The sequence below is a fragment of the Sorex fumeus genome, unplaced genomic scaffold, assembly GCF_029834395.1.
Source record: "Sorex fumeus unplaced genomic scaffold, SorFum_2.1 ptg000048l, whole genome shotgun sequence".
Taxonomy (NCBI): Eukaryota; Metazoa; Chordata; class Mammalia; order Eulipotyphla; family Soricidae; genus Sorex; species Sorex fumeus.
The window spans coordinates 15,979,606-15,992,095 of NW_026606105.1; the positions used below are offsets into that span (position 1 = coordinate 15,979,606).

At 36.7% G+C, this 12,490-nt stretch overlaps 1 protein-coding gene across 2 annotated transcripts in view; it reads right to left on the bottom strand.

The window, feature by feature from the left end:
- MKLN1 (muskelin 1) overlaps positions 1 to 12,490 on the bottom strand; it is a 346,539-nt gene that overhangs the window by 203,259 nt on the left and 130,790 nt on the right. Inside the window, exon 4 of one of the 2 annotated variants that reach the window (XM_056123893.1) lies at positions 5,227 to 5,374. The exons of the other annotated variant lie outside the window; for it this stretch is intronic. Coding sequence (XP_055979868.1) covers positions 5,227 to 5,237 — 11 coding nt within the window. The 5' untranslated portion in view covers positions 5,238 to 5,374. The remainder of the gene's footprint in view (positions 1 to 5,226; positions 5,375 to 12,490) is intronic. 2 annotated transcript variants of the gene reach the window in all.

The window sequence follows — 12,490 nt, forward strand, 5'->3', positions numbered from 1 at the left end:
AAGGGATGAATTGTTCCTTATATTTTTGTTGGGGTTTTGAGAGAGTGGGTGTGAGAGGGTGAGTGGCTAGGGACAGACCCAGTGGTGCTCAAGGATTATTTCTGGTTCTGTGCTCAGGAGTCATTCCTGGCAGTGCTTGGGAGACTTCTTTTTCCTCTAAGGAAACTTTGCCACTTCCCTACTCAACTGTTAGCTTTGAGGCCAAAATCTAGAAGTTATAGAATAAGTGGATGAAAGGGATATTAATTATGATAGCTGTAAAATGAAAATTGTTAGTCCAGCATCCTAGAATTAAATTCTGTGGTGCTATGCAGGAAATTCTGTGTTAACTGTAAACCAAAGTAATAAAATCAAAGTAGCACTAATAATCATCCCTGCCACCTCCCACCCCCAGGGATCTTGAAATATAGAGTCACTTTGGACAGAGTTTAACTAACTTCAGTATACAATTGCCATGAAACAAAGTTATTATTTGGAAATAAATCATTTTCCTAAGAGACCCTAATTCTTAGTTTTCAAGTCACCTTTAATATATATTTTTTGGATTTTGCTTTGGGGACACACTGAGCTGTGCTCAGGGCTTACTCTTGACTCTGTACTCATGGGTCAACCCCTGGAAGAGCTGAGGGATTGAACTTGGTTTGTTGCCTGCAAGCAAGCAGCCTTACTGAAGTACTATCTCTGGGCCACACCGGAAATAAGGTTAGTCAAAACCTAGTTACTTGCATTTTCAATGGATCAGTTTGTAGTAGTTAAAATAGAACAGACAGATGTATACTTTTTCCTCCATCAAAATTTAAGCAGTGCTCTAAAAAATCTAAGGAATTTTTTAAAATTTTTCATTTCGTACTCATAAGTGCTCTTACTTTTTCCTTCTAGAGTCTAAAGTGATTTGTGTTGTGCCAGAGAGAGAACTGGGTGGGATCAATTCCCAGCACTGCATGGTCTCCCCCAGCTTCACCAGGAGCGAACCCCCAAGCACACAGCTGGGAAGAGCCCCTGAGCAGCTCCTAAACTGACCCCCCAAACAAAACTAAGGAATGGACATAGTAACTGAAGTGATTTGTGGGGTAAACTGTGTATATGTGTGTGTGTTGGGGCTGGGGGGCGGAGTTAAAGGTAGAGGTGCAGTTATTTTTAAATGCCATGAAAAGTTCATTTGTATCTGAATTTCCATGGTCATTTGTCTTTGAAAAGTGTTAGGAAAAAGAGCTATCCAGTCATGGCTACATTCCAGCAAATGACTGGCCAGGGTTCTCTTTCCCCTAGGCCCCTGAGTCTAGAGTAAAGGTAGTAGGAGCTGGTCTTAACATTCCAGAAATTTCTGGTCTGATTGACCACCCTCAGAGATAAATTTAAACACCTGCATATACTCCATAAAGAGGATAAAGCCTCACTCTTGATCCTCTTATCTTCTATCTAGGGTAAAGGCCCTATCCTAGATGCCAGGCAACAACCCAGAGTCCCTTTATCTGAACATTCAAAACAGAGATAACCATTTCTCTAGAAGTGTAAGTCATTAAGGCCTCATTTAAAAACAAACATATTTGTGTCAGAGCGATAGTATAGCAGGTAGGGTGTTTGCTTTGCACAAGGCCGACCTGGGTTTGATCACTGGCATCCCATAAGGTCCCTCAGCACTGCCAGGAGTGATTCCTGAGTGCAGAGTCAAGAGTAACCCCTGAGCATAGCTGGGTATGGCCCCAAAAGAAAAAAACATGTTTTAATAAACTACCATCACCTAAACAGTGATTAATATTAGCTTCAATCATACAATGCAATAGGAAATGTACAGTTTTGCCTATGAAGATTTCATAGCAGAATTTTTACTAATTCTTATCAAGACTTTTGATCTAAATTTGAGCCCAAAAGAAAAATAGAGAATAGAAGAGATGGTTTAATAGCACCATGAAAAAGCAATAATACAAACCTGAAATGTGGATTAATTAGACCAGAATCATCAAGAATCAATGCATGAGAATAAAATATAAGTGTTCATGGGTGTAGAAAGAAGAAAACATTCTAGATTAGAAGATTAGTACATTTTAGGTTATAAGATTGATAACAAAAAGGAAATATATATAGCTTGTTTAATTTATCTACCTTTAAAAAATCATTAGAGAAGGAACAGAAAATAGGAATTATTCTTCAATTAAGGTATAAAGATTTTTTTGGATAATTAAAAAGTTCTGGAAATAGTGATAATGGCAACAATATTTTGAATGTACTTAATGCCATGACATTTTATGAAAAACGGTAAATTTTACCTAAAATTAAAAGTCAATTGGTTGCTCACCTGCAAAAAAATTAATGCAGACCCCTAACACCATATAAAAGAATGATATCAAACTAGATTAAAGACCTCAATATCAGACCTGAATACATAAATTATATCAAGAAAAACACAGGTAGAATTCTCCATAACATTGGAGATAATTCAACATTTTAATACCATTTTCTGAGCAAATGAAAGCAAAGATAAATAAATGTAACTACACTGTAAATAGAACTTTCTACACTGCAAAGACAAACAAACAAACAAAAAACCCAAAAAACCTCAGGATCAGTATAAAAACATACCCAACAGACTGGGAGAGAATATTTCTCAGTACTCAAAATCTCCAATGGAGACGTTACTCATTTGAAAAGGGTGATATCCAAGAAATATAAAGCACTGTTAGAATTTTACAAAAAGAAACCAACCAACTCCATCCAAAAATAAGGGGGAAGAGGGAAGATGAACAAAAACTTCCTCAAAGAAGACATACGGATGGACAAAGGCATATGAAAAAAATGCTCAACTGCACTTATCATCAGGGAAATGCACATCAAAACAACAATAAAATATCATCTCAAACTAGCAAGACTGGCACACTCACAAAAAATAAAAGCAACCTGTGTTGGTATGGATGCAGGGGAAAAGGGACCCTCATTCATTGCTGGTGGGACTGTCAACTTCCCCAGTTTTTTCTGGAGAACAATATGGACAGACCTCAAAAACCTAGGAATTGAGCTTTCATATGGCACACCAATTCTACTTCTTGTCATCTACTTCAAAAGCTCAAAAAAATTATCTAGAGATGACATAATTTACACTCTTATGTTTATTATAGCACTGTGTACGATAATCCAAACGTGGGAACAACCCAAGTATCTAAGAATAGTTGACTGGAATGAAAAACTGTGTGTGGGACATATATATTGTGAAATACTACTGAATTATAAGAAAAGATAAAATCATGCAATTTGCTGCTACATGGATGGGTCTGGAGGGTGTCATGCTCAGTGTAATTTGTCAGAAGGAGAGGGACAGACACAGAATGATCTCTTTCATATGTGAGATATAAAGACAAAAATGTAGGGGTATAACAAATGTCCAATGGCAACAGAAACCAAGAACTGGTCTTCAGTAGGAGGCTTACCACAGGGAAAAGGTGGTGGGAACTAGGATTGAAGGGTATCCACAACAGTAGAGAAAAGTGGACATGGGGTGAGGGGCCCAGTGTGGTGTTGGATTGTGTTATTATTGTTAATGAAACCTATTATTAACGCAATTATAAATCATGGCACCTATTTTTTTTTAAACTCCTAATGTCTTTATAATAAAAAAATTAATTTGGAACCAAACAGGGGGATTTTTTTTATGTCACTGGTATTAAATGCTATCAAAAAAGTATGTTTTTTTTAGAGTTATGATAAAACTGTGTTACTTAACAAATATGTGCTTATATTTAGAAATAAATGTTGAAGTATTCAAGTATGCAAGTATGCTATATCTATTATTTATCTATTGCTGTCTCTTTCCATATATATATACATAAATATCCATAACTTTCTTTAAATTATTTCAGCCAAGTAAGAAAGGAAAAAAAGAAGAATATATGGCTAAAATTAAATAATTTTTACTGTTACTGTCACTGTCCTCCCGTTGTTCATCGATTTGCTCGAGTGGGCCCAGTAACATCTTCATTGTGACAATTGTTACTGTGTTTGGCACATCGAATATGGCACGGGTAGCTTGCCAGGCTTTGCCATGCAGGCAATATACTCTCGGTAGCTTGCCGGGCTCTCTGAGAGGGGCGGAGTTATTGAACTCGGGTGGGTCATGTTGGCCGCTTGCAAAGCAAACACGCTACCCGTTGTGCAATCGCTCCAGCCCAAATAATTTTAAAAATAAAAATATTTGATACTGGATGGTCATTATATCACTCTTACTTCTTTTCTGTGGGTCCCCAAATTTTGAAAAAGAGAAAGGAACTAAGAACATATACCACTTCTCTCTGTAAAATGCCAAGCTGTGGTTGGATTTCTTAACTGGAAGCAGGAGTTTAGCCTGAGACAGTGCTCCTTGTAATACATTCTAGAGGTAAGAAGAGAGTGGCAAGAAGAGAGTGGAGAATTACGTATATGTATATGTGTATATAAATATTCCAATGTGTGTATATATGTGTATATATGACAGAGTCTGGCAAGCTCCCCGTGGCGTATTCGATATGCCAAAAACAGTAACAAGAAGTCTCACAATGGAGATGTTACTGGTGCCTGCTCGAGCAAATCGATGAACAACAGAAGGACAGTGCTAAGAGTGCTACATATGTATATGTATATATATGTGTGTGTGTGAGTGTGTGTGTGTGTGTGTATGTATTTCAATGTATCCAGAAAAAAGTCCAAAAAGGTGAAGAGAAATTTCAACTCCAAACCCGAGTACCGGAGATGAGCCCAGAGAACGAGTGCCCTCAGCTCTCAGGATTAACCGGCTCTCCAGCCACCCCCACATCCTCCCTTGGGGTTTGGGCTGCTTAATCTCACTGAAAGGTCAGAACGTTGCATTTCTGGGAGCTAAACAGAGTGGAAAAGGACTATTCTCATCAAAGGAACCCTGCAGTTCATTTCCCTTTCACAAATCAATGTGCCAGAAAGCAAGGCACTGGGTTATGTCTCTGCTAGGTGTTTATGAAATTTGTCTCAAGCTTTATTCCTCTCCATGAATAGAACCTGGGTATACTCTGACTACAAGTCCACACAGAAGTGAAGAAGGAAAAATAACCACACCAGGTATTAATAAAATGAAGCTTTAGGAATATAAATGGATGGCTTCCCCCAACCGAAATATCCAGTAATATTTACAAAGCAATTAATTCATTTATGCCTACAATCATTACCCACTATACAGCACAAGTCACCTTAATAATTCTGCAATTTCCTTCCAGCTTCAAGACTTACTTGGAAACCATGAAATGAGCTGCTTCCTTGATTGGGGCTTTGATTTGCCAGACACAGTGAAGCAAGCTTACTGAGGCCTTCTGCCCAAGTGGGTTTGACACTTTCCTCTTCCCACTATCTGCATCTGTGTCTTTGGTCTTGACTCCTCCTATAAGATAAGAACAACTCAGCAGAGGAGCAGGGACCTTTTTACCATCCCCTCCTTTCTACTCTGTATGAAAAAATGGTACTACCTAATTGTAGGTATAGGATCCTGTTAACAGTGAGCGTCTCGTCTGTCCTTTTCCTTCTCTCTCCTTCCTTCTGTTTCCTTTTAAGGATATTTAATGTTAGGATGGTCTTTCTCCCTCATGCAATGAAGTCCAGCCATTTGATTCTCCTCCACTCTCCCTAATGCTCTTAATTGCTCACTTTAGCTTTGTACCTAGCATGGGTTAATAAAATGGAAAGATTCAGGTTTGGGCTTAAAGTAAGGAGAAATGCCCCCTAAACCTTTTGTCTTGATCCTGACTGAGGTCTAGACTAGTTTATGAGAAGCTCTTTAGTAATAGTATTTTAGGCACAACATGATTAATAAAATGTTACATTACCATGGACTCTGTACTCTCATGGGCTAAGACAATTTTTAGGCATTCTTAGATTTCTTAACCTAATAGTACTTACTATGTACTTACATACATATTTCATCTATCTATCAATCAATCAATCTATCTATCTATCTATCTATCATCTATCTATCCATCCATCTGTTCATCCTCTCAATCCATCCAGCCTATCATTTCTATTTACCTACTTGCCCATGAGTTGTCTCTCTATATAACAAGTTTATTGAGAAATGCACATCATACAGTTCACTTTTTTAAAGTGTACACCTCAGTATTTTTTAGTATATCCACAGAACTGTGAAAATATGGCCACAATTTAAAAATATTTTAACCATCTCTCCCAAAAGAAAAAACTTTGTGACCATACATAGTCACTCAACTGACACTTTTTAGTCTATAAGTCTGTCTTAATTAATGTGTTTTTATGGACATTTCCTAGAAGTGGAAGAAATTTTTTATGATTGCTTTCATTCAACATGCTTTCAAGGTTTAACCACATGTGAACATTAATACGCAGAAACCCTATTAATTTTTTGTGGGTCACATCTGGTGCTTGGGGACCACTCCCGAATATGATCAGGGAGCCATACAGTGCTGGGATGAACAGTCTCCATCATACAAAACCTGAACTCCAGCCCTTGAAGTCATCTCCCTGGTCCCACAAATCCTGTTCTAATGAGTTAGAAAGCTAAAATGAAAGATAACTTTGTGTGTGGAATCAACAGGACCCATTCTGCCTTTTATTACCATGAAAGGTGACCCTTATTTCCTTCATGTAGAACTGAGGGGGTATCCTCCAGAGATACATAGGGGTTCATCTTGAATTTGATGAAGAGCACATGGATCTTCTCATGAGTGAATTTTCCAGTCTCCTTTTCCTTCTGCTGTTTATTTCCAAATTGAATCAACAGTTTTTCATTTTGTTTTAGGAATAATTGATTACTTTTGTTTGAGATAGTAGTGCATTTCTTTTTATTGCCAGATCATATCCATAGTATGCATTATTTGATTCGCCTACTCATTAACTGATAGACATTTGGGTTGTCTAACTTTTTACTATTATTACTAATGCTTCAATGGCCATTCAGTTATTATTTTGTGTGGACATGTTTTCATTTATTTTTGTTGAATAGTGAGGAGGAAATTTGTCGGGTTATATGGGAACTGTAATTTAACATTTTGAGGAATTGTCAGAATTCCCAGTAGCAATTGAAAACACTTTATGTTCCAGATAGCAATATATAAAGATACCAATTTCTCTACGTATTTGAAAAACTTTGCTATTTACAGCTTCTAAAAACAATAACCATACTTGAGTCAGAGGTAGTATAGAGGAAAAGGTGCTTGCCTTGCATGTGGCCAAGCCCAGTTTGATCTTTATCACCACATATGGTTCCTGGAGTATCACCAGGAGTAGTCCCTGAGCATAGCACCAGAAATGGTCCAACCCTCGCCCCCCAAAAAACCAATAAAATTATAATCATGCTAAGGGTTATAAATGGTATCTCATTTTGATTTTGTTTGCATTTTCCTGATAGTTAAATAATGGTGCACATTTTTCAAATGCATTTTGTGTGTCTTTCTTGAAGCAATGTCTACTCAAATTCCCTGTCTGTTTTAAAAATGGGTTCTCATTTTATTATTGAATCATCACAGGTCTCTGTATAGTCTTCATGCAAGTCTCATCAGAAGTGAGGTTTCCAAAAGTTTCTCTTACTATGTAGATTGTCTTTTCATTTATTTAGTGATAGTTTTTGAAACATGAAAGTTTAAATATTGATGAATTTAAGTAGTTTACCCTTATTTTTAGATCATTGGTTTCTCTAGAGTTAGTTTGTATATAAAATGAGGCCAGGGATTCATCTTCATGTGAATATCCAGATTACCAGAAGCATTTGTTGGATAAGCTTTTCTTTCCCTATTGAATTGTCTTGGTACCCTAGTCAAAAATCAATTGATCATGAATGTGAATTTATTTCTAGGCTCTCTGTATCATTTTACTGATCCATAGATATGTCCTTATGTCAGTGTCACAACTATCAGATGTCTTCCAAGTTTGTTCTTTTTAAAAACATTTTCTATTGCATTTCCATCTTCTATTGAATTTCCATATATACAGATATGTTTTTATTTATGGCAAAAATTAAACAACCCATGTGATATGTGGTAGGAACTGTGTTTAATTTGTTAATCAATTTACGTAATACTGCCATCTTTAAAACTATTGTCTTTTGATCCGTAGATGTGAAAAGTTTTTTTATTTCTTAGGTTTTCTTTAATTTCTTTCAACAATCATTTGAAGTTTCAATTTTTATACTCATTTTTAGTAAATTCTTTATAAGTCTATTATCCCTTACTGTTATATGTTATTATAAATGGGAATGTTATTATAAATGGGATTATTTTCTAAATTTTGAGGGAGATTGTTCATAGATAGTGAATAGAACTACAATCTATAAGTTATATGTTGATATATTTATATATTGACCTTGCAACTTAAGACCTTTGTTAACTTTTAGAAATGAACCATAATAGGTTTTTAGTAGATTTCTTGGAATATTTTTATGTACATTATCATGTCATGTTCCCATAGAGAAATAGTTTTTCTTCCCTTCCAATCCAGAGCCTTCTTAATTCTTGCCTAATTACCTTGTTTAGAAATTCTAGCAAAATATTGAATAGAAGTGGCAAGAACAGTCATCATTATCTTACTTCTGGTGAAAAGACTTGGTCTTCCCCTGCTAAGTATGATGTTAGCTGGCGCATTTACTCTTTAATTTGTTAAAGAAATTCTATTCTATTCCCAGTATGCTGCCTATATTATCACAATTGGATGTTAATTTTTCCAGATCCTATTTTTCTTTATCTATGGAGATGATCATGTGAACTTTAACTTTATTCTACTAATATGGGGAGATTATATTCATTGATTTTGGATATAAAAGCAAAACCTTTCATTTCTGAGGTAAGTCCTACTTTATCTTTTTTTTTTTTTGCTTTTTGGGTCACACCCAGTGATGCACAGGGGTTATTCCTGGCTCATGCACTCAGGAATTACTCCTGGCGGTGCTCGGGGGACCATATGGGATGCTGGGAATCGAACCCGGGTTGGCTGCGTGCAAGGCAAACACCCTACCCACTGTGCTATCGCTCCAGCCAGCCCCAGTCCTACTTTATCTTGAATATAACCAGACTTTTTTAACTTAAAAGAATAATAGACATAAATAATAGAAACAAACCATCTTAAATATCTTTAAGTATGCAGTTTTTATATACCACCATGCATTTCCATAAATGTCTTCATTTTGTAAAATTGAAACTCCATATCCATTGAATAATAAATCTACATTTCTCCTTTCCAATATTTATCAATCAGCATTCTTTTCTTGACACTATGATTTTGATTATTCTAGGTATCTCTAAATATATCATAAATAGAATCATGCTTGCTTTGTTGTTGTTGTTTTTGCAATTGATATGTATTTTTTATTTTTTCTTTTCATTTTTTAAATTTGATTGAATCACTACATAATACACTGTCACAAAGTTGTTCATGATTGGGTTTCAGTCATAAAGTGTTCCAACACATGTCTTTTCACCGGTGTATATTTTCTACCATCAATATCCACAGTTTCCCTCCCACCACCCCAACACACAGCCTGCCTCTTTAGAAGTCACTTCTCTCTCTCTCTCTCTCTCTCTCTCTCTCTCTCTCTCTCTCTCTCTCTCTCCTCCCTTTTCCTCTCCTCTCTCTGTCTCTGTCTCTGTTTCGGTCTCTGTCTGTCTGTCTCTCTTTCTTTCTCTCCTTTTGGGTATTATGGTTTTCCATACAGTACTGGAAGGTTTTCGCATACCTACTTTCAGCATTTACTTTTTGTCCAAAGTGATCATTTCCAATAGTCATTGTCATAGTTGTCCCTTCTTTATCCTAACTGGCCTCCCCTACCTCACCCTTCCACACTTGTGGTAAGCTTTCAACTATGGACCAATTCTCCTAACCCTTTTAAATTTAAATTTTACTGTTTTTACTGTATTTGGGTATTAGTCTTATATTACAATTTTTTATATCACAAACGAGTGCAATCATTCTGTTTTTCCCTCTTCCTCTGACTCATTTAATTCAGCATTATACACTACATGTTCATACATTTGTAAGCAAATTTAAATTTTCCTGGTGGCTGCATAGTATCCCATTGTGTAGATATACTGATATATTTTACTAAGCATATTAAATTAAAATATTTAGAACATTTTACGTGCCTCAAAGCTTAACCAGATTGTAACATATTGCAGAACTTCTTTCTTTTGGAAATAATTAATAATAATCCAACATAACTTAAAAACTTTTAAATTTTCTTTTTCTTTTTGGGTCACACCTGGCGATGCACAGGGGTTACTCCTGGTTCTGCACTCAGGAGTTAGCCCTGGCGGTGCTCAAGGAACCATATGGGATGCTGGGAATCGAACCCGGGTTGGCCGCATGCAAGGCAAATGCCCTACCCACTGTGCTATTGCTCCAGCCCCAAAACCTTTTAAATTTTTATGAAATTTATTTTTGTCTAGGATTACCTTTGCCATTAGATCCAAGATGCCTTTGGTATCGGATTTAAGAAATCATTGCCAAATCTAATGTTGTGAAACTTTGTACATTTTTTTCTAACAATGTATAATATTTTTGCTAGGTTTAGTTTCCTAGTATATTGTTGATAATTTCTTGTTCCTAAATTCATGAAAGATATTATGACATCAGATTTAAGTATCAGGGTAATACGGGCCTCAGAGAATGAGTTGTAAAATATTCATTTTTATTTCTTGAAAGAGTTAGTGAAGAATTTGACTTAAATCTTAAATTTTAGTAAAATTCAACAGAGAAAAATCATCTGGGTCTGGAATTTTCTTTGTGAGAAGTTACAAGTTTCTAAGTCTCTTCCTAGTAATTAAGATTCTTCATTCACAGTATTCTGCTGCCCCACCCTAGTATTTCGAGTACGTCATCTCACTGCCCTCCAGTCTCCATTGTTTCTGTTGAGAAATCACTAGAAAGTCACCCATGGGCTCTCTTGCATGTGATGAGATTTATGGTTTTCTTCTTCTTTTTTAAATTTTTATTAGTGAAACACCATGAGGTACAGTTGTAGACTTACAAATTTTTGTGCTTGGGTTTCAGTTATACAATGATTGAGTACCCATCCCTCCACCAGTGCCCATTCCCCACCTCCAATGCTCCCAACATCTCTCCCCCCAACCTCCCCCCCCCCCATCCTACCCACCCCTGTGGCAGGGAATTCCCTTTTGTTCTCTCTCTCCTTTTGGGTGCTGTGGTTTGCAAAAGAGGCATTGAGTGGCAATCATGTTAGGTTTATAGTCTACTTTCAGTATGCATCTCTCATCCTGGGAGGATCTTCCCAACACCGTTTACTTGGTGCTCCCCTCTCTATCTGAGCTGGCTTCTCCCCACAGCATGTGCAGCTGGTCTCCAAGTATACTATGAACCTCCTGGTACTTATCTCGGCTATTCTTGGGTGTTAGTCTCCTATTTTGTTACTTTATATTCCCCAGATGAATCCAATCTTCCTATGTCTGTCCCTCTCTTTCTGACTCATTTCACTTAGCGTGATACTTTCCATGTAGTACCACTTGTATGGAAATTTCATGACTTCATCTTTTCTAGCAGCGTCACAGTACTCCATTGTGTAAATGTACCAAACTTTCTTTAACCAGTCATCTGTTCTTGGGCACTCGAGTTTTTTCCAGATTTTGGCTATTGTGAATATTGCAGCAATGAACATAGAAGTGCAGATATCATTTCAACTGTATTTTTTTGTCTCTCCGAGATATATTCCCAGGAGTGGTATTGCTGGATCAAATGGGAGTTCAATTTCTAATTTTTTGAGAACTGTCCATACTGTTTTCCAAAAGGGCTGAATCAGTCGGCATTCCCACCAGCAGTGAAGGAGGGTCCCTTTCTCGCCACATCCATGCCAACGCTGGTTGCTTTTGTTCTTTTGGATGTGGGCCAGTCTCTGTAATGTGAGATGATATCTCATTGTTGTTTTGATCTTCATCTCCCTGATGATTAGTGATGTATCCGTACACACAACCCCAAATCTATGAACATCTAATCTTTGATAAGGGAGCAAGAAATGTGAAGTGGAACAAAGAAAGCCTCTTCAACAAATGGTGCTGGCATAACTGGACAACCACATGCAAAAAAAATGGGCTTAGACCTCGACCTAACACCATGCACAAACGTCAGATCAAAATGGATTACAGATCTCAACATTAGGCCCAAATCCATAAGCTACATTGAAGACAAAGTCTGTAAAACCCCCCACAATATTAATGCTAACGGTATCTTCAAAGATGATACTCCACTGACCAACGAAGTGGAAACAGAGATAAACAAATGGGATTATTTTAAATTAAGAAGCTTCTGCACCTCAAAAGATATAGTAACCAGAATACAAAGACAATCTACAGAATGGGAAAGGATATTTACCCAATACCCATCTGATAAGGGGTTGATATCAAGGATATACAAAGCACTGGTTGAACTCTACAAGAAGAAAACATCAAAAAATGGCTGATGAAATTAACAGAAACTTTCCCAAAGAAGAAATCCAAATGGTTAAGACACACGATATTTATGTTTTTGTATT